The sequence below is a fragment of the Neofelis nebulosa genome, chromosome 2 (genome assembly GCF_028018385.1).
Source record: "Neofelis nebulosa isolate mNeoNeb1 chromosome 2, mNeoNeb1.pri, whole genome shotgun sequence".
Classification (NCBI taxonomy): Eukaryota; Metazoa; Chordata; class Mammalia; order Carnivora; family Felidae; genus Neofelis; species Neofelis nebulosa.
The window spans coordinates 186808925-186831394 of record NC_080783.1 but is presented as its reverse complement, the minus strand read 5'-3'; the positions used below and the strand labels follow the sequence as shown (position 1 = coordinate 186831394).

Here is a 22470-nt window from a genome sequence, read left to right as displayed (position 1 = left end):
CTAATGTAAAGTTACACATTTTCCCTTTGTCATTGACAAGTATTTTATGGAAAGATAATTTGAGACTATGTAAATATCCCTTATCAAATGTTTACCCACTAGTTTTATTATCCATTGATGTTTCTAGGCTGAACTAAGTATTATATGGTTGCCAAATGGTATATTCTTTTTTTCCCATATGTTATATTCTCATTTCATCATTCCTTCCACAATCACCAGTTGGCATTCCACTCTATTCATTTATTTGTTTATACCATATAAAACTCATGGATATTTATTTTATTCAACGAGTTATAATCAGTTGCCATCATTACTTATCTATACATTTATGTACAGCTTTAAAATTGAGGTATAACTGACATACAATAATCAGTGCATATTTTAAAATGTAAAATTTGATAAATTTTGACATATGTATACCTCCAAGAAACTATCACCACAATCAAGACAATGAACACATACATCATTTCCAAAGTTTCCTTGTGACCTCTGGTAATCCCTTCTTCCCCTTCCATCATAGCTTGCCCCAGCTCCCATTCCCAGGAGACTGCTGATCTTCTTTCTGTCACTATAGTGTGCATTTTCTAGAATTTTATATAAGCAGAATAATACAATATACGGCTTTTCCTTTGGTCTGGCTTCTTTCACTTAGCAATAATTATTTTGAGATTCATTCACATTGCAGTATATATCAATAGTTCGTTCCTTTTCATTATTGAGTAGTATTCCACTGTATGGTTATATCACAGTTTGTTTATCCCTTCACATATGGATAGATATTTGGATTGTTTCCAGTTGCTGGTATTAAAAACAAAGCTGGTGTGAACATTCATGCTGAAGATTTTTTATAGATACATACTTCCCTTTCTTTTGGGTGTTATCTAGGAGTGCAATGGCTGAATCATGTCTATTCAACTTTTTAAGAAATTGTAAAATGGTTTCTCAAAGTGGTCTTGCCACTTATGTTCTGCCTATGGTGTATGAAAGCTCCACCTGCTCCATGTCCTTGCCAGTCCTTGCTATAGTTTTTTGTTGTTGTTGTTTTTTTAACTTTAGCCATTTTCTTATCGTGATTCTATTGTATTTCCCTAGGGACTAACGATATGGAACATTTTTTCATGTGGTTATTTTCCATCAGAATATCTTTTTTGGTGAAATGTCTCTTCATAGCTTTGCTCATTTTTAAAAAATAGGTTGTTCATTTTCTTATTGAGTTTTGAGACTTCTTTACATATTCTGGATGCAAGTCGTTTATGAGATATGTGATTTGCAAATATTTCTCTCAATCTGTTGCTTTTCATTCTCAACAGAGACTTCATAAAGCAAAAGTTCTTAATTTTGGTAAGACAATTTATCAATTTTTTCTTTTACAGATTGTACTTAAAAAATTTTTTTTTAATGTGTATTTATTTTTGAGACAGAGAGAGACAGAGCATGAGCATGGGAGGGGCAGAGAGAGAGGGAGACACAGAATCTGAAGCAGGCTCCAGACCCTGAGCTGTTAGCACAGAGCCCGATGCGGGGCTCGAACTCATGAACCATGAGATCATGACCTAAGCCGAAGTTGGACGCATAACTGACTGAGCCACACAGGTGCCCCTGGATTGTACTTTTAATGTTGTATCTACAAAATCTTTGCTTAATATAAAATGAAAATGATTTTTCTAATGTTTTCTTTTAAAAGTTTTATAGTTTTAGCTTTTACATCTAGGTCCTCAATCCCTCATAAATTAATTTTTGTGTATGTTGTAACATTTGTTGAAAAGACCATCTTTTTCTCAACAGAATTGACTTTGCCCTTTATTGAAATAAACTGACCACATATATATAAGTGTACTTGGGACTTTCTTTTTCATTGATTTATTTGTCTATCTTACCCCAATAATCCTATACTGGATACTATAGCTTTATAATATGTCTTGAAATTGGGTAGTGTTAGTCTTACCACTTTTGTTTTTCTTTTGCAAAGATGTTTTTGGCTACTGTAGGTCCTTTGCATTTTCATACAAATGTTAGAATCAGATAATCAATTTCTATTCCAAAGCCTGTTGAGATTTTGATTGGAATTGCACTGAATCTATACATCAATTTGTAGAAAATCAACATTCAACAATATTGAGTTTTCTAATTCATAAGTGCAAGATATCTTTCAATTTATTTAGGTCTTCTTTCATTTCTCTCAACAGTGTTTTATGATTTTCATCATATAGGCCTTGAATCTTTTGTTAAATTTATTCTAAAGTATTTCATACCTTCTTGATACTATTACAGTAATTTTTAAATTTCAATTTCTGATTGTTCATTGCTGGTATATTGATTTTTGTATACTGATCTTGTATCCTGCAACCTTGCTAAACTCATTATTAATTTTAATAGCTACTTGTAGATTTCATAGGATTTTCTACATAGATGAGCATGTCATCTGAGAATAAAGATAGTTTTATTTATTCCTTTTTTTTTTTTTTTTTTTTTTAAGATTTTATTTTCAAGTAATCTCTACACCCAATTTGGGGCTTGAGCCCACAACCCTGAGATCAAGAGTCTCATGCTCCACCAAATGAGCTAGCCAGGCACTCTTACTTCTTCCTTTCTAATGAGGCTATCTTTTATTTCTTTGTACTAACTGTATTGGTTAGAACCACTGGTATGATGTTGAATGAAGAGCTGAAGGCAAACATCGTTACCTTGTTCCTGATGTTAGGAAGAAAGGATTCAATCTTTTACCATTAAGTTTAAGGGTAGCTGTATATTAGATACCCTTTATCATACTCTTTATCATGTTGAGAAAGTTTACTTCTTTTCCTAGTTTGTTGGGAGTTTTTACTGTTCTTATTAGGGATTAGTACTAGATTTTATTAAATGCTTTTTCTGTAGTTTTTTAAAGTTTATTTATTTTTTGAGAGAGAGCAAGAGAGAGCGAGAGAGAGCGCACATGAGGAGACCAGGGCAGGGCAAAGACGGAGAGACAGAATCCCAAGCAGGCTCTGCGCTATAAGTGCTGAGCTTGACACAAGGCTCGAACTCACGAACTGTAAAATCACGACCTGAGCCAAAATCAAGAGTCAGAAGCTTAACTGACTGAACCACCTAGGTGCCCCACTTTTTCTGTATTATTAAGATGATGAAATAACCCAGGTGTTTTCTTTTTTACTCTATTATTATGGTGAATCACAGTGATTGCTTATTGAATGTTAAACTAAACTTACATTTCTGGGATAAACCCTACTTTGTCATGATGTTCTATCTTTTTACAATATATTATTGGATTCAATCTGTTAACATTTTTATTAAAAATTTTTGCACCTATACTCATAAGGATATTAGTCTGTAGTTTTCTAACATTTATTCATTTTTGAGAGACAGAGCGTGAGCAGGGGAGGGGCAGAGAGAGAGAGAGAGAGAGAGGGAGACACAGAATTCGAAGCAGGCTCCAGGCTCTGAGCTATCAGCACAGAGCCTGATGCGGGGCTCAAACTCACAGACCACGAGATCATGACCTGAGCCGAAGTCGGACGCTTAACCGACTGAGCCACCCAGGAGCCCCTGTAGTTTTCTTTTCTTATAATGATTTTTGACTGGTTTTGGTATCAGAGTAATGTTGGCTTCATAGACTGAGGTGGGAAATATTTCTTCCTCTTCAATTTTCTGGAAGAGTTTGTATAGAATTGCTATGTTTTCCTTAAATGTTTGGTAGAAGTGAAGCCAACTAGGCCTGGATTTTTCTTTGTGGAAAGGTTTTTAACTACAAATTCAACTTTTTTGAAATTCATTTCTATATATTATTTATTTTTATTGTGGTAAAATATATGTAACATAAATTTTACCATTCTAATAACTTAAGGGTACAATTCAATGACATTAAGTCCATTCACAATGTTGTGTAACTATCGCCACTATATATTTCCAGAACTTTTTCATCATTTCAAATAGAAACTCTATATTCATTAAATAATAACTAATTTCCCCAAGTTCTGTATTCTACTTTCTGTCTCTATGAATTTCTACTCTATTTTGCTTTCTGCCTCTTTGAATTTATGATATTAACTGTGGCCACTTTACTCAAGTGATGTCTGCAAGGTTACTCAATGGCAGAATTACACTTTTTACCTTTATGATTGATAAGTATTTTGTGGAGAGATACTTTGATACCACACAAATATCCCATTGCTAATAAAATGTCCACTAGTTTAGCATCCACTGATGTTTCTTTGCTGTGGCTATTCTAGGTACCTCACATAAATAGAATCATACAATATTTCTCCTTTTGTGTCTGGTTTATTTTACTTAGTATGTATCAGGATTTCATTCCTTTTTACAACTAAATTAATATTCCAAAGAGTGTATATGTCATATTTTGTTTATTCATCTGTTTGATACATATTTCCAACTTTTTGTTATTGTGAATAATATTGCTATGAACAGTGATATACAAGTATCTGTCTGAGTCCACGCTTTTAATTCTTTTGGGGTATGCCTAGTTCATTTTTATTTATTCTTGAATGAGCTTTGGTAGTTTATATCTTTCAAGGAATTAATCCATTTATGTTGTTTGTTTTATTGACATAAAATTCTTCATAATATTCTTTTATTATTATTTTTATGTCTTTAGAGTTTGTTTTGATGTCACCTTTCTCAATCTTGGGATTGGTGATTTTTTTTTTTAATTTTTTTTTAATGTTTATTTTTGAGACAGGGAGAGACAGAGCATGAACGGGGGAGGGTCAGAGAGAGGGAGACACAGAATATGAAGCAGGCTCCAGGCTCTGAGCTGTCAGCACAGAGCCCGACACAGGGCTAGAACTCACGGACCGCGAGATCATGACCCGAGCCGAAGTCGGCCGCCTAACCAACTGAGCCACCCGGGCACCCCATGGGATTGGTGATTTTTATCTTCTTTTTGACTTGATCAGTCTGGACAGAGATTTCAATTTTATTTTTCTTTTCAGACAAACAGTGTTTGGTTTCATTAATTTTATGTACTGTTTTTCTATATTCTATTTATTGATTTAGGCTCTGATCTTTATTATTTCCTTTCTTCTGCTTACTTTGAGTTTCATTTGATCTTTTTTTAAAATTTAAATTCAAGTTAGTTAACATACAGTGTAGTCTAGGCTTCAGGAGTAGAACCCAGTGATTCATCTCTTACATGTGACACCCAGTGCTCATCCCAAAAAGTGCCCTTCTTAATGCCCGTCACTTATTTAATCCTTCCCCTGCCACCTCTCCTCCAGCAGCCCTCAGTTTGTTCTCTGTATTTAAGAGTCTCTCAGGGTTTACCTTACTATTTTTATCTTCTTTTTCCTTCCCTTCCCCTATGTTCTGTTGAGTTTCTTAAATGCCACGTATGAGTGAAATCATATGATATCTGTCTTTTGCTTAGCATAATATCCTCTAGTTCCATCCACGTTGTTGCAAATGGCAAGATTTCATTCTTTTTCATCACCAAGTAATATTCCTGTGTGTGTGTGTGTGTGTGTGTGTGTGTGTGTGTGTGTGTACCTTCTTTACCCATTCATCAGTCAATGGACATTGGGCTCATTCCATAATTTGGGTATTGTTGATAGTGCTGCTAATAACATTGGGGTGCATGTGCCCATTTGAATCAGCATTTTTGTATCCTTTTGTATACCTAGCAGTACAATTGCTGGGTCATAGGGTAGTTCTACTTTTAATTTTTTGAAAAACCTCCATACGGTTTTCCAGAATGGCTGCACCAGTTTGCATTCCTACCAACAATGCAAAGGGTTTCCCCTTTCTCTGCATCCTCACCAACATCTGTTGTTTCCTAAGTTGTTAATTTTAGCCATTCTGACAGGTGTGAGGTGCTATCTCCTTTTTCTAGTTTCTGGTTAAGGTGGAAACGGAGATCACTGATTTGAAAACTTTCTTCTTTTTAGGTACAGGCATTTGGTGTCAAAAACTTCCTTCTAAGTAAGCTTTAGCTATATTCCAAAAATTTTGATATGCTGTTCTTTTAATTCTCATTCAGTTTAAACATTTTCAAATTTTTTGTTTTTTATCCCCTTAGTCCAGTGAGTTATATGGAAGTGTGTGATTTAATTTCTCCAAATTTGGTGGATTTTCCACATATCTTTTTATTATTGATTTTTAATTCAATTGAGGTTGTCTGAAAAGTTTTTTATTTCACCTTTGTTTCTGAAAGATATTTTCACTGATCTAGAATTCTTTAAAAGTACTCTAAAGAATTTTCTCCACTTTCTTCTAGTTTACACTGCTTCTAGTGAGAAACATGCTCTCATGTTTATCTTTTGTACATAATGTCTTTTTTCTCTAGTTACTTTTAAATAAGATGTTCTCTTTAAATACTGGTTTTAAGCAATTTGATTATAGTGTGCCTTGGTATAGTTTTCTTTGTGTTTCTTGTGCTTGAGATTAATTGAACATTTTGGATCTGTACTCATTCTATCCTGCTTGGAATCTGACATTCTATGCCATACCACTGCCATTCCCACCCCCACAGAGATGTCTATTATCAAATTTATTGATTTTTGCCTATAAGAGTGAAAATATTATGTCAGGGTAATTCTAATTCATATTTCTCAAGGGGGGACAAGGATTTTAATTGTTTAAAAGTTACTTGTATCTTTTCTACAACTGTCTGATCATATCCTTTGTTCAGTTTTTGTATTGGTGTATTGCTCATTTACATATTGATTTATCTGTATCTTTTACCTTTTCCATAATGAGTATGTATTTTGGGGGGAAACAAGATACAGTTATTTTTTTTAAAAATGCTTTAAAATAGCCATAGTTTCCTGTTATCAGAAAAATACTCACAACCCATGCAAGCTAGTATTTCATTATAGCTTCTCAGGGGCTTATTTTCATCTTCTTTGTAATTAAACCTACCTAGATAACAGGGGGGTATGTGAGCTTAAAAACTTGAGAGTTACTCTGGGCTGCCCATCTTCTGACAAGGAGCCCTGGAAATATCACAAACTCTCATAACTATAAAGAGATTTATAGCACTATCTTAGTAATGACTTTACTGGATCTTCCAAAGGCCCCGAAAGGCTGACAGGATCACTGACAATGACCCCCATTTTATAGACTTTGAACCTAGGATTGCAAAGGTGAAGTGACTATCATACAGAAGGTTAGACTTAGAAGTTATCTTGAAGATGATTTCATACTATGTACTCAGCATCCCACAATTAGTAACAAAGGCAAAACTCTGGCTTGGACCCAGGTGCTCATTCTAATGGCAGCAATCAAAGTAGCCATCTATTCTAAGTTGTCAAGTATATCACTTGAGTAGTCACTCTAAGTAGTCAAGAATAGCTTTTCTTCTTCAGGAGACTGCAGACCAAGCCCTTGATAGGCCATGACTGGGCCAGCATAATGGGGGTGTTGGAGCCTAAAGTCTATCTATGCTCACCTTTGGCAGCGGTCAGCATGGTGGAGGCCAGTTCACACTGCTGTGATTCCAAGTGTCCAAGCGTGAACCAGCGAGGATAACGGCTGGGCACCACAGACACCATATGGTGAGGGTGAGAAGTGTCTCCTGTAGAAGTTGAGCTTTCTAGAACAGGTAACCTAGAAGACCCAGGGAGAGTCATCAGCCACCATCCAGAACCTTACTGTTCTGAGCTACCTTAGAGAAATTTGTTCTTTGCTGGGGAGGAACTGGGCAGGAAAGGGTTAACTATGAGTTTTAAAGGTTTTAAAACTTAGGGGCACTTGGGTGGCTCAGTTGGTTAGGCATCCAACTTTGGCACAGGTCACGGTCTCATGGTTCGTGGGTCTGAGCCCCACACTGGGCTCTGCACTGACAGTGTGGAGCCTGCTTGGGATTCTCTCTCTCTCTCTGCCACTCCCCATTCCCTCCTCCCCCCTCTCAAAATAAATAAATAAACTTAAAAAAAAGGCTTTAAAACTTCAGAGTACTATACTGTAAATGAGGTGAGCGTCTGGGTACAAGTAGAACTCAAGCTGAATACTCCTTACTGCAAATGGATTTGAAAAGCAGTTCAAAAGCCCTAAGATTATTTTATAAAGTATAAGAAATATATGCCAAGGAATCCTCAGCAGTCCTTTTCTGGTTCAAGTGAAGAGCTGTCACAGCCTTCCGATCTAACTAAAATTCTTCTGTATGGTCTGCTGCATCCTAAAGGTCCACCTGCCTAATCCAAGGATCCTGTTCTAGTTTGAAAATGAGATACCCATAGCTCACTGTTCTAAAGTCTCGGTGTAGAAACACTTACTTTTACTTCCTTCAGATGTATCTGGTGACCTATGCCTGGGAACCATGATTCATTTGAGCTATGGAAGGGCTTCAACTTCTTCTCAGTCTGCCTAATGGGCCTCAGAATCAGAACAAAGATACTCAGGTCTTGGGTGCTCCCTATCTATTAAAAACTCAGGGGCTTCCTCGGACAACCCACCAAGAGTACAGGTAGCCAAATGGGTCACCAGCAAGGCATTCCAAATAGGAACCCTACATCATATGAAAATCCTTGAGCCATTTTGGGGTAGGCTTGGTCCAATATTGTTAGGTCCAACAGAATAGACAGAGGGTGAGAGAAGAAAGTGAGATACACAAAACGCAATAGAGACTTCTGCTTTGATGGAGGCAACTGGGCTGGGAAAGGGCTACCTACCTCATGGCACGTAAGGCTAATTTATAGGACAGGTCTGGATCATGAGGCAGTAGAGCTGAGAACAAATACTTGGCAAAGGTATGCATGGGAACACTCTCTCGGTGAATGACTTCTCCTAAACCACTGAAGGGGCCCCCTGCAGGAAGAAGATAAGACAGCCAGTTATTTATCTGTATGCTTCTAATTTGCCCACCTGGACTAGGGTCTTGCACATGTTTGCTGGCCATGGGAACTTTCACTACACTTTCATGTAAAAAAATATTTCTGTACAGTGCTCTGTTGGAGGGGAACCCAGAATCATGGGCCTAAGACACTGTGACAAAACTCCTCTCCACTTACCTTCCAGTAGTAAGATACATTGTTTCTGCAGTGTTTGCACTAGCTCATCATCCAGCTGTAGCTCCTGAAGTCGACTTAGGAGCTGCTCCTCATTACGGCACACCTTGTCCTGTGCGTAGAGGCCTTCAGGCATCACCCTCTGTTGACCCATCCCCATCAGAGCAACTTCCAGGGCCAATGACAGGTAGGACTCATGGCTGTTTGGGCAGCCTGAAGCCATAGGTACATGCTGGTACACAGGGGGTCTGCTTTCATTCATATCTGAGGGCAACAGGGGACCAGATTCTTTAGGTCAGCTCTGTGGATTTTTCTGCTCCTCTCTCCCTCCCACTCTGGAATAGTGACAGTTAAGTCATCAGATAGCACTGGGAAGCTGAATCAGAACCCCAGAGCAGTAAGGAAAATATACCGAAAAAAAGCTTATACAGAGCCACAAAGATTCCCAACTCCTTCCCAGTATGTGAAGTGGCTAGACCAGTTGGGGAAGAAGAAGATCTTATATTAATTGCTAACACATTATGTAATACCATGATTATCTGATTTTGTATCTGTCTCTTTCAGGACAGTGCAAGCATCTTAAAGAGAAGAGACTTTAACTCATTGCCCTATGCATCTCCAGGGCATAGCATATGGAAGGAGCTAAGTGTATATCAGTGGTGAATAAATCCCAAGTACAATCTCAGGTTTTCAAGATGTAAATGTCATTATGTAGATGAAACAGACCAAAGATTATGATTTCCTTTCATGGAATTAGAGGGAAGATAAGGGCAGCTCTAGCTTGGGCCACCCCTTGTATCTTTACCCAGAGAAATCCAAATCCATCCAGTTAAACTATTACTTTTGTAACATTGACAACTTCTATGTTATTATTACTTCATATGTTCTACTTCTAGGTTCAAAGTTTCAGAAAAAGAGCACAGGTTTAAAGTCTTACACAGGTTTAGAGTCTTGGTTCCTTTTCTTTATCCCTCCACTCATCTGGTAAGTATTTATGGAAAACTATTAAATGAGACGTATTGCACTAAGTGCTGGGATCACAAAGATAAGTAAGTCATAAGTTCTGCTTTCAAGAAGCTAAAGTCTAGTATGATAATCACCTGTAAACAAACTGTAATGCAGTGAGCTAAATACTATAACAGACGTATGTATATAATATAGTGATGGCATAAAGGAAAGAAGAACCAATTCTGTCTCTGGTCCTTGCTACTTTGAGACTGCTAAGTTCCTTTCCTTCTAGTTCTCATTGGTAAAGTTGGTATATAACCATCATGAGGGAAGAAGTTAAAAGGAAATATGAGTACTATGAAATCGCAAGGGTTACACACACTCTTCTTGTTGGAAGTTCTTTTCCACTTCAAGACTGCTCTGAGGCTTGGCCTTAGCCTCGGCCTCCTGAAATCCCTCTCACTCTTCTTATTCCCTTTGGATCACACTCTTTAGGCATTTATAGTATAGAAGTGAGGGGAACAAAGGGAGGCTGGCAAGGTAAAATGGGAGAATAGGACAGGGTTAGTCTACAGAGTGGGAAAGGAAGATGGCAAAGAAAGGAAGGCCAAGGCAGCCAGTCAGGGCAGGTCCAATTTGGATAAGAGAAAAAAGGCTGCATGAAATGTAGAATAGAGTCTGGCAGGGAGGAGAGGGCTACCAAGGGCAGTTCCAGCTCTCCTCAGGCTGACCCCTGTACCTGACACTTCCAGATAGCCATCATCGTTCAAACGGCAGGCCTCAGTCAAAGTGAGAAACAGGCAGCCAATGGGATCCAGTGGGTGGCCCACCCAACCTTCCAGGTTTGTGATGGTTGTGGTTCCTCTCTGTAACAGTTCTGGAAATAAGCACACCCAAATTTTAGAAAGTGATGGAGACACACTGCTCTCTGTCCCTGCCTGGGTCTCCTCATTAGTCTCTTTCGGGCACTAGCCTCAAGACTTAAAGAAAATCTTCCCTCTTTGTCTTGCCTTAGATTCATAGGACTGGTCACAAGTTTATCAGTCAGATGTAAGGTCTTGAGGTCTGCATTTAGGCTTCTCACTGGCAGCACAAATATGTAAATATAATTTTACAGTTTTAAAAAGGTCACCTTATACTAGATCTAGTGGGCCTTCCAACTACCCTGTGAGGGAGGCAGACCAGCATTATTATTCCCATTTTGCAGATAAAAAACCCTGAGATTCATAGAGATAAAGTCAGGCATTCCACACAGCAAGTAGAAAAACCTGAAATTCTCGGGGTGCCTGGGTGGGTCAGTGGGTTAAGCGTCCGACTTCAGCTCAGGTCATGATCTTATGGTCTGTGAGTTCGAGCCCTTCGTCGGGCTATGTGCTGTCAGTTCAGAGCCTAGAGCCTTCTTCGGATTCTGTGTCTCCCTCTCTCTCTGCCCCTCCCCCCCCCCCACAACTCTGTCTCTCAAAATATGAATATTAAAAAAAAAAAAGAAAAGAAAAACCTGAAATTCTCTAGCTCCTGCCACTCCATGAAATTTTATGAAAATAAAATAGTAGGCCTTGTAGCCCCTAAGGATCCTCATCAGCCCCAGCCTAAGGAGTTAAGATGGCTCCTTTTCACTATACCTTTCTTCTGATGCTTGTAGATTTCCAGCTGCCGTTGCTGCTGCAGCCTCAGAGTATTGATAATGGCCACCGTGAGTCTGAGGGCCTCTTTTGGATAACCATGGGAACGCAGGGCATCAACCCGAGCACAGGCTGTAGGCACATGCTCTACCAGATGAAGAAAATATTTTGGTTGGGTTAGATTTTCCAATCAGGAAAATTCATATTTGACAAAGGGAGTTTGTGTTTTGCTCAGTTCCTAAAATTCAACTGCTATCTACTCTACCAAGACCAATGTTTTATTTTTTAAGAATATAACTGAGTAAGTCACAGGCACTACCTTCAAAGAGCTACCATGCAGCCTCAGTATGGCATAGAAAGGAATACACAGCTAGGATAATAAAATGTAAGCACCTCTTTGTGAACTTGTACTATGGGAACCCAATGGAAGTAGCAACTAACTGCCTAAAGGGAAAGGCCTCATTCATTCATTAATCCTACATTTCCTGAGAACCTATTATATGTCAACTCATTTGCCAGCAAAAGGAAGTAAAAATGTGCAAGACAGGTTGCAAGCATTTACATTCCTACCAGTAGTAAATGAGAGTAACTATCTCCACGCAACCTTTCCCACACCATAAACTAATTATCTTTATTTTAAAAATCTCTGGGGCACCTGGATGGCTTAGTCAGTTAAGCATCAGACAGTTGGTTTCAGCTTAGGTCATGATCTCACAGTTTGTGAGTTTGAGCCCCACATTGGGCTCTGCACTGACTGCGGAGCATGCTTGGGATTCTCTCTCTGCCCTTCCCCTGCTTGCCCTCTCTGTCTCTCTCAAAATAAATAAATAAATAAACTTAAAAAAAACTCTCTGACAATTTGACAATCAAAAAATGGTAATTCAGTTTTGTTTTGATTTTCATCTTTGTTTACTGATGAGGTGTATACATTTTCACATTCCTATTAGATTCATGTTTTAGAAGTATTGGATCAAAGAGGAAAGATGACCAAAGGAGACTTCAGGTACTGGCCCACAGTGAGTCTGGCCAAGGCTTTCAAAAGAGAGATAGGGACATACATGCATATTCAGAAAGATCTTGAGAAAGACAAGGATAAGAGGTGAAGGATAGAACTAGGGAATTGGGAGAAGATATAAAAATATATGTCATTGTTGTAAGACTCAGAAAATGAGTATTTTTTAAAAAATACTGTCTGTTTTGGAACGGGCATCCTGTGATAAAGTCAAGAAGAGACTGACAGTCAGCCAGAGGAAGGTTTAAACCCACAGTATAACAGCTCTGTTCCTTTATGATGAAGCGGGTTAGGAAAGGTGGAAAGGAAGAAAGGAAGACAGCTTGGTGACAAATGCAGATAATGCCCTAGTTACTAGCACAGTGTAAATGAAGTTTCAAAGTTAGTGCATTTTTAGCAAAACATATTAACTTCAGAGTAGATTATACTGTTGCTCAGCAAATGTTGACTAAGAGCTTATGAACTGATATTTAATGGTTTTATTAGTACTCTTTGAGATTTACTGACTCCTTTCCTTTCCTAAAACTCAGGAAACAGAACACAAATTCCAATGTTTGAGGTCATTGTACCTCAGCTAAGTACACATGCAAATGGCTGAGGCTTCACATAAATACCCTGAGTCACTAGTTAAGGCCCCAAAAGATCTGTCCAAATTGTAGTTGTGTTGCCAGCACCTATGCAGATCTGGTGTGGCACAAGTTAAGACTGGGCTTTGAAATTCTTAGAGTAGAGGAGAGGTACACTTACCAAGCCACAGTGGCTGGCCTTGGGAATTAAACAGTAGTCTCTCGCTTTCCTGCTGGCAGGCAGGAGCTGTATATATATCGCTGCTTATTATTCGCTGTAAATGGCTGTCCTGCCAATGTAATTCACGGCCCTCAATGGCTCTAGTGAACACTGTTCGTCTTGGTCTGGATAAGGAGTCTGGGGAAAGAAAGAAATGCAGCAGTTCAATGACAGGTAATCTGAAGTTCTAACTCTTATAGGTCTTCTTCAGAGTAGGAGGAAGAGAAGAAGAATAGTTTGTGGTTAGTGAGAGCAGCCATTCTACCATCTGTCTAGGTGCTGTCTCTTTATTGGATAGCCCTTAATGTATCTGTGCCCTGTATGGGAACAACCTTTCTCCAGAGATCTATGGCTGCCTTTTTACTTCTACAGAAGACCAATTTCTCCTAGGACCAAGAGCCACATGAAAGAGAAGAGGGACTGTGGTGCCCAGCTGCTCAATTATGAGGATACAAACTGCTTCTATAGAAGTCAGAATAAGAGAGAAACAGGTAATTTCCCTGGCCTATTTATAACCTGTCTCATTTACAGCATGACCCTTATCAGACTAAGGACTTCGATATAATTGATATTAAAAGTTGAAAAAGAGCTGAAGCCCTGTGTATTCTGGTCCCGTTATCATACTGATACCTATAGGCTTACAGGCTTGTTCTCTAATGTGAAAAACTGATGCTGACAAGACTAATTAACACGGAGTCTTACCATGCCATATCTCTTCAGGAAAAAGGCTGCAAGGAAACCAAAACAGCTTAGGGTGGTATATAGGAAGGCCACGTGAAAGATACATTGTCACAAACTGTATATACAGAAGGACTCATAGAAATTACATTTAAGGAAATAAAAAAAACCCATAAAGGATTATTTAATTGACTCTCTGCCAGATTAAGGGCAGCTGTAACTATTTTGGGATCAAGGGCTAAAGTACTATGCAGATGTTTCCAGAGATGCCCAAATGAGGGGCTGTATCCACTGAGCCTGTGCAAAAAAAATGGGAGGGAAAGCCAGAGGATTCAGAATGAACATGAAAGAAATGAACATATTTATTCATTAAGCAAAAGTCCTTAGAATACAGTCATCTCTTCAGAATTTGATATATCCCATAGTGTATGGGCTTGGATGATTAAGTTAGAAAAGCACTGACCATATCTACTGAAATGTCTTCTCCTTCATATTGTCCCTCAGTAGAAGCACAATGTACCTTCTGCTGGCTACAGTCTAAGCACCTCTCTTCCTGAACTGAGACTCTACCTTGGGTCTGCTCAGCCCACAGTGGGGATTAGGCTCCCAATATTCATTAAGTCTGCAAATAGTGCCTACTACATAGCAGGTACTTGTTCCAGGTGCTGAGGATATATAAAGTCCCTGCCTTTATGGGACTTGATTTTTTTAAGTTTATTTATTTATTTTGAGAGAGAGAGAGAGAGCATGAACAAGGGAAGGGCAGAGAGAGAGGGAGAGAGTGAATCCCAAGTAGGTTCTGCATTGTCAGTGCATTGTCAGCCCGATGCAGGGCTTGATACCAAGAACCGTGAGATCATAACCTGCACCAAAATCAAGAGTCAGATGCTTAACTGACTGAGCCACCCGGGAACTGTGGGCCTTTACAGTTAAATGGGCAGAGATAGTTGAATAAATATATAGTATATCAGATATATCAGATGGTTATGAATACTATGCAAAAGACTAAAGCAGGATTAAGGATAAAGGCAAGCTGGTATTGGGTGGGGGTTGTTTTAAATTGAAAAAAAAATTTTAATGTTTATTTTTGAGAGAAAGAAAGAGAGAGGCATAGTGCAAGCGAGGGAGAGGCAGAGAGAGGGAGAATCTGAAGCAGGCTCCAGGATGTGAGCTGTCAGCACAGAGCCCGATGTGGGGCTCAAACCCACAAACTGTGAGATCATGACCTGAGTCAAAGTCATACGCTTAACCAACTGAGCCACACGGGCACCCCTATTGTTTTATATAGAATGGTCTCTAATAAGGTAACATTTGAACAGAAAGCTCAAGGAACTGAAGAGCAAGCCTTAGGCATAACTAAGGGAAGAGTATTTCAGGCAAAAGTAATAGCAAATGCTAAATCCTGAGGTGGGAGCATATTTGGAGTGTTTGAGAGCAGTGAGGAGGCCACTGTACTTAGGATGGAATGAGCAAGCAGGAAAATCATAGGAGATGAGGTAAGAGAGATACTAGCAATCCCTGGAGGCTTGCTCCAAGGGCCTTACAGGCCATGAGTGAAAGATGAGAAGTCACTAGAGGGCTTTGAGCTGCTGAAGGTATATGGTGTGATCCACTTTTTAAAAGGATAACTGGCAGCAGTATTGAGAACATAAGATGGAAGGGGAGAAGCAGGAGGAGCAGTTAGGAAGTCAATGCAATAATTTGAGAAGGATGATGGCAACTTGGCCAGAGTAATAAGCAGTAGAGATAAGAATATACAGATTCTGGATATATTCTGAAGGTAAAGGCAATAATATTTGCTCATGGAATAGATCTGGAGTAAGAGAGAAAAAGAATCAAGAATGGCTCCATGGTTTTTAAGACAGATTTGCCATATGTGGAGATAGGGAAGACTATAGGAGAGCAGGTTTGGGTGGGGTTTAATAGGTAAGAAATCCTACTGAGATGCCTATTAATATCAAAGTGGAGATATTGAAAAGGCAGCTGAACATACAAGTCTGAAGTTGTTGAGAGGAAAATTCTGGTCAAGGAGATATAAATCTTGGATTTGTTGGTATACAGATGATTATTAAAACAATGCAATCACCAAGAGAGTATGTATATAGAGAGCAGTGGTTTGATGACTGAACCCTAGGCACTCTAACATTTTAGGTTAGGAAGCGGGGAGGAGACAGTAAAGGAGACTGAGAAGGAGGAACCAATGAAGTAAGAGCAGAACCAAGAGAGTAGTGTCTTAGAAATAAGATGAAAAACGTGTTTGAAGGAGAAAGTAAACAATTGTAACAAATACTACTGTCAGGTCAAGTAAGATTATGACCAAGAATCAACCACTAGATTTGGCCATATTTAGAAACAGTGACCCATACAAGAGCAGTTTCAGTAGTGGAGGGATGAAAGCTGACTAGAGTGAGTTCAAGGGAGAATATGAGCAGGAGAGATAATAAATATATACTATTCTTTTAAATTATTTTTCTTAGTTCTACCACTTATTTCTACTACCTCAGAGAAACAGGATGGTAGTTAGAGAAGCATGTGGGAACACCATGAGTGTGTATTGTGTTTTGTTTCGTCTTGTTCTGTTTTGTTTTGTGATGAGAGAGAAAGCAATGTATTTGTATACTCTCATAGGAATAATCCACAAAAATTTGTGAAGCAGGTGAGAGAGGAGATAATTCCTGGAGTGATGTCCTGGATAAAAAAGAAGGAATAGGATTTTGAGAATAAGTAGAGGGCTTAGACTTACAAGCACGAATAAAAACAGGGAAGAGGAAGAAGATGGGCACAGACAGAAGCAGATGAGAGACTCTTGGAAATTCTCTTGTGATTGCTCCTATACTCTCAGTGAACAGGAAGCAAGGCTATCAGCTGAAAGTGAGGAAGCAGAGGGAAGGGGAATAAAGTTTTCAGGCAAAGGTGGTATGAAATAGTAATTCAGAAGAGTGAAAGAAGGCATAGATTAGGGAAATGTGGATGTCTGGACAGTACTATGGTCCCATTCAAAATCAGTAGTCATAAACTTAAAGTAAGACCAGTTACTTACACTTATGTTTCTCTTCATCATGTTCAGCTCTGTGGGTGTGAGCACTAAGAAATTAGAGTTGGACTTAGCTACTAAAGTTAGTGTCTTGCTCTATGAGTGAAATAAAGGGAAAAAGGAGGTTGAGTATGTAGGTGTTGAGAGTAATTATAATGATGCACCAAGGAATCTAACCTGGATAAGGAGGAAAATGAGGCTACCAGGAAAATGAAAATGTGGCAGGATCAAAGTTCCTAGTGGGTTAAAGAATTATTGGAATTGGCATACTAGAGAAAATAAACTAGCAAGACTGATGATGGTTATTAGAGCTGCCTGAAATTTAGATTATGAAGAAGGTATTGCTAGTGGTAATGACAAGGCTTAGAGTATGATCTTGGGATTGCATGGCTCAATTATGGTGGTAGACAAGACTACTAAAAGATAGGAGGTCAAAGAATTAAGAGACTAGAATATTGGAAGGATCATCTGTGTGGCTACTGAAATCAAGAATTCCAATATAAGTAGTGATAGCAGAGAACAAAAATCTTCAAGGGATGGGGAGAGGGCGGGGGCGGGTGTGGGGATTGACCCAGAGGTCTAAAATGACCCAAATCAGAAGGGTAGCAGATAGTATATTTTGATGGCATTAACTTTAAAGCTGCGGGGTATTTTGGGAAGGAGGAAAAGACAATGATACAGAAATGGCAATGAAGAGTAAGCAGGATGCCTATTGCCCCATTAGGTAAAGAGACGTTAAGAGCTAAATCAGCCACAACTTGAGAAGACTGTAGAAGAAGCAATATTCTCAAATGAGAATCAGTAACAACAAATAACCAATTTGATAAGGAAGAAACTGCCAAAATAGAAGCATGTCTTTACATGCATTTGATTCTCTATGCCAATCTAAAGCCAATACTAAAGGGATGGTGTGTTGTGGAGGTTAGATGAGTGTGAGTAAAGGGTAGCTTAAAGAAATGGCAAAACTATAGTCTTTTCACTTCTTGTTACCTTAGTTGCCTTGAATATACTGACAATCAATTATGAGACACTAGATGAAAACCTGGCAAAAACAATTTAAATTTTCTCCTTGGAATTAAAAACATCAGATTTATCACTTAAAATAGAAGGGACTGACATGTAAAATCAATGTGTGAAAAAAATCCCCTACCAATAAAGGTTTCCAATGGGCTAAAGAGCAATTAGTTGCCAACAGCAAATAGCCTGAGTTAGATGAACTAAAAACTGATGTGAATGCTGATGCTCAGTGATATTCGTAGGTCACTGGGCTCAAAAGGCAGAGAGTACAGTATTGTTGGATTTATCTTAAAATGGGGCAAGAGTCCTAGCAGTAATTTGGGAAGATAATCCATCCTAGCTATCTGCTATATAAAAACATTTGAGGAAAACAGGAAAGTAAGAAAAGCAATTGTCGAGCCATTTTAAAAGCTGTGTTTTGCAGGCCTTCCATTCTTCTCTTCAGGTAAGTCTTCTGAGCTAAAACCAACCCCAACTGAGGCCAAGATCCATTAGTCATGATGAACTTGAAAGGTAAAGAGGATTCATGCAGAGGACCCTAGGAATTTATGCTGGGCACTGTAAGGACACTCTAGATACAGAAAAAGACAGCATCCATAATGTCAAAGATAAAAGCTTACCCTTACTTAAGGCTTGGTATTTCAAGACAAACAAAGGACAGGCTTTTCTTACTGAGGGTGACAATACTGACAGCCAACTGTCCAGCCACCTTTGTTTTAGCACTTTACCCTCCCACCTTTGGAGTTCCAGGCACAAAGACATTAGAAGGATTTAAGGCTCACCTGGGCTGTGACTGGCATTCTGGGGAAGTGCATTGGTGATGTTGGGTAGCTCATGCCCATAGTTCCCATCCTCCAGGGGACAGACATCCAGGTCACTCCACCTCTGCAGTTGCTGCAGCCAACAGGATTTTTCTTCCAGTTTGCAATGTGGATTTAAAATGATGCATACCCATAAGGCCCCTGGAAAATAAAGCAACCAACATTCTTGATATCTCTCCTCTGATGTATGTTAAGCTTTAATTTTTCAGTCTTTTCTTCTCTTCTATTTTTAGTGGTAGGAAAAGTTTCCAAAACATCAGCTTTTCTCAATATAAAAAAATCTGTTGCGGCGCCTGGGTGGTTCAGTTGGTTGAGCATCTAACCTTTTTTACTTATATTTTTCTTAAAGTTTATTTACTTCTTTTGTGAGAGACAGAGACAGCACAAGTGGGGGATGGGGGGAGAGAGACAGAATCCCAAGCAGGCTCCATGCTGGTAGGAGTGTCTGACTCTTGATTTCGGCACCGGTTGTGATCTCATTCATAGTCATGAGATCTCTCTCCCACTCCCTCTGCTGCTCCCCAGCTCTCTCTCACACACACACACTCTCTCAAAAAATAAAGAAAGAAATAAAATCTGCTAAAGTTTTCAGAAATGGCTTATTTTTCCTTCTCAGAGCTTCCTTAAATATCCTTCCTGGATATCTGGATATGTGCCTGTAATGATGAACAAGACCGATTTGGGCTTGAATTCTGAGCTCAGATTTGTAGTCCAACATATATTTATTGAGAACTTTCTATGTTCAAGGTCTATTCTCCTACTGGAGAATAAGACATTGTTCCAACCCTTGAGGAGCTGACTAATGGGGGAGATAGATAGATACATATAATGTTACTTGAATATGATGAGTGTTAAGGTAAAGATATGGGGACAACAGCAAGATAGAGGAAGGGCACTTAGCATAAGGGCAGGGGTCAGAAGGGAGGTGCTCAGAAAAGGTTTCAATTTTTGGTTAGTAGACTTTAGGCTTTCTGAAATTCATATTCCTCAACTAAAACTGAGAGCACATAAATAACTACTTTGTTTTTTTTTTTTTAATTTTTTTTCAACGTTTTTTATTTATTTTTGGGACAGAGAGAGACAGAGTATGAACGGGGGAGGGGCAGAGAGAGAGGGAGACACAGAATCGGAAACAGGCTCCAGGCTCCGAGCCATCGGCCCAGAGCCTGACACGGGGCTCGAACTCACGGACCGCGAGATCGTGACCTGGCTGAAGTCGGACGCTTAACCGACTGCGCCACCCAGGGGCCCCAATAACTACTTTGTTTTTGATGCTTATTTATTTTTGAGAGAGAGAGAGAAAGAGAGCATAGGTGGGGGAAGGGCAGAGAGAGAAAGAGGAAACAGGATCATACAGGGAAGGGGCAGAAACAGAGGGAGATAGAGGATCCTAAGCAGGTTCTGTGCTGACAGCAGAGAGCCCGACTTGGGGTCTGAACCCATGAACTGTGAGATTATGACCTGAGCCAAAATCAGACGCTCAACCAGCTGAGTCACCCAGATGTCCCCCAAACAACTACTTTGTAGGGATGTTGTGAGAATTAAATGAAATAACATTTGTAAAAGGCCTAGCATATTACTTGGCACATAGCAGAATTTTAGTATTTCCTTTTTCCAAGAAAAATGGTTTATTTCAGTTTGGATTTTGATACAGTTGATCTATTAGGATGTCTTAAAACTATCACATTCTTGGATCTTCTCTGTCACTGTAGCAGAGTATCACATATTCTATACAATATATGAGTACTGTCTCTCCAACCATATTACCCTTCTTTTCAAGCAAACCTGCTTCTTTTCAAGGTTGGCTATAACTGAACTAGATATATTCTCAATCTCAGACCAGCAGTAAGCCTGGCTGCAAAGTATCTTAAGTTAAACATCTTTTGGGATGAAGCTACATCTGTGGATGGAGGTACTTTGAAACACTATTTCAAGGTCCTTCAAACTCAAATAGGAATGGTTTAAAGGCCATTTTAGCCCTAATTTCAGATACTACCTGAAGATAGTGAAAATTCATTTCTACTGGCTCAGTTTTAAAAATCTACCATGAAATAAAAACTACACTGTGTAATGTAATAGTATTATATTATGATGCTCTGAAGGGAATCATAGTTAGGATTCACTCAAATAATTATAATAATAAAGTATGGCAAATGCTATCATAGACATACATAAAATCCTATGAGAATATACATGATGGAACAATGAATTCTGCATGTGGGGTCAGCAGAAGTTATAGAAAGGAAATGGCATTTCAGTTCGAAGAATAAACATGAATTAATTCCCATTAAAGATAGCTAACCACTGTTTCCTTTTGAAACCTCACTAAAATGAAAGTAAAAGGATAAAAACAGGTGTAAACACATACAGACACAGAGAATGGGAGAGATAAAAGAGAATAGCCACAAAATTTTGCAATGTGGAAAGCTTGTGGATGAGTGATAGCTGACCTAGCAGAACAGAAAAGCGGAAACCTCCATCAGTGGTTAGAAAGCCCAGAAGCAGACTGATTCACGCTTCAGAACCCTACTGAAAGTGGGGCTGAAACTAGTAAAATTGGTTAGAAGTTTGTCAAAGGTCTCAGGATCCCAAAGTTCCTACTCTATTCAAGGCAACTGAGTGCCTGCTCCTCCCCTCTCCTGGAAGAAGACCAGAACTTTACTCACTGGGAAGGTTGATTCAGAGAGGTTCTGGATTGGAAATATTACTCACAGCCAAGGATGGGGTTTCCATACTAAAAACTGAGGGATGAAATCAATACATGTTGAACAAATGGATACCCTCCAACCCAACCCTAACCCTCAACCCTAACCCTCTTTCCCCCCCTGGTTCTAAGAAGACTATGACAGGCTTATAACCCAGAAACAAGAGACTGGAGGATTCAAATTAGCCCAAGGACAGAAAACATAGCAGATAACTGAAAAAACCCAGCCAGATCATCCTCAGTTAAACTGACTAACAAGGCCACACACACACATACATACATGCACACACATACGTGCGTGCACACACATGCAAAGAACTTCCTTTTAGTTTTTAACTGTTACTCTTAAATAGAAATGGACAGCTAAGAAATGTTAGGTATATGAGGAAAGCATCTGACATAAAGGACAGAGAACAAAAGTAAACAGAAAGAAGAAAAACTTGGGAGGAAATACAAAAAAGGCAGAGAAGAAAGAAAACTTAAATAAAAAAACCTGCAATTGTTATCAGCAAAATGAGAAGATACTGCATCTATGAAAAAAGTGCAGGATGCAACAACAAAAATGGGCTCTTGGAAATTAAACCTATGGTGACAAAAAATACATTAAAAATTAGTAAGATGTTTGAAAGATAAAACGGAGGAAACCACCTGGAAGATAAAAGACAAAAACGAAAACAAAAACACACCAAAACAATGAGAGAAAAAAATAAAACTAGAGAATCAATCTCCATTTAGTATATTTAGTCATAAGAAATAATCTAGCAATTTTACTATTTTTTGAGACATCCCTTCTGGAACTCTCTATTTTCTTATCCCTAATCTAGACTGTTTGTCTTCTAAGCCTGTTGCATAGTAACCTAGAAGCTAATATCCAAATAACAGAAGTAGTTC

The 22470-nt window shown here is 38.8% G+C and overlaps 1 protein-coding gene across 1 annotated transcript in view; it reads right to left on the bottom strand.

Moving 5' to 3' along the window:
• ZSWIM5 (zinc finger SWIM-type containing 5) overlaps window positions 1-22470 on the bottom strand; it is a 243007-nt gene that overhangs the window by 19854 nt on the left and 200683 nt on the right. The window contains exons 5-11 of the mRNA XM_058717621.1: window positions 18837-19016; window positions 13287-13463; window positions 11528-11674; window positions 10645-10782; window positions 8961-9221; window positions 8622-8757; window positions 7400-7557 (exon numbers count right to left, since the gene is read on the bottom strand). Coding sequence (XP_058573604.1) covers window positions 7400-7557; window positions 8622-8757; window positions 8961-9221; window positions 10645-10782; window positions 11528-11674; window positions 13287-13463; window positions 18837-19016 — 1197 coding nt within the window. The remainder of the gene's footprint in view (window positions 1-7399; window positions 7558-8621; window positions 8758-8960; window positions 9222-10644; window positions 10783-11527; window positions 11675-13286; window positions 13464-18836; window positions 19017-22470) is intronic.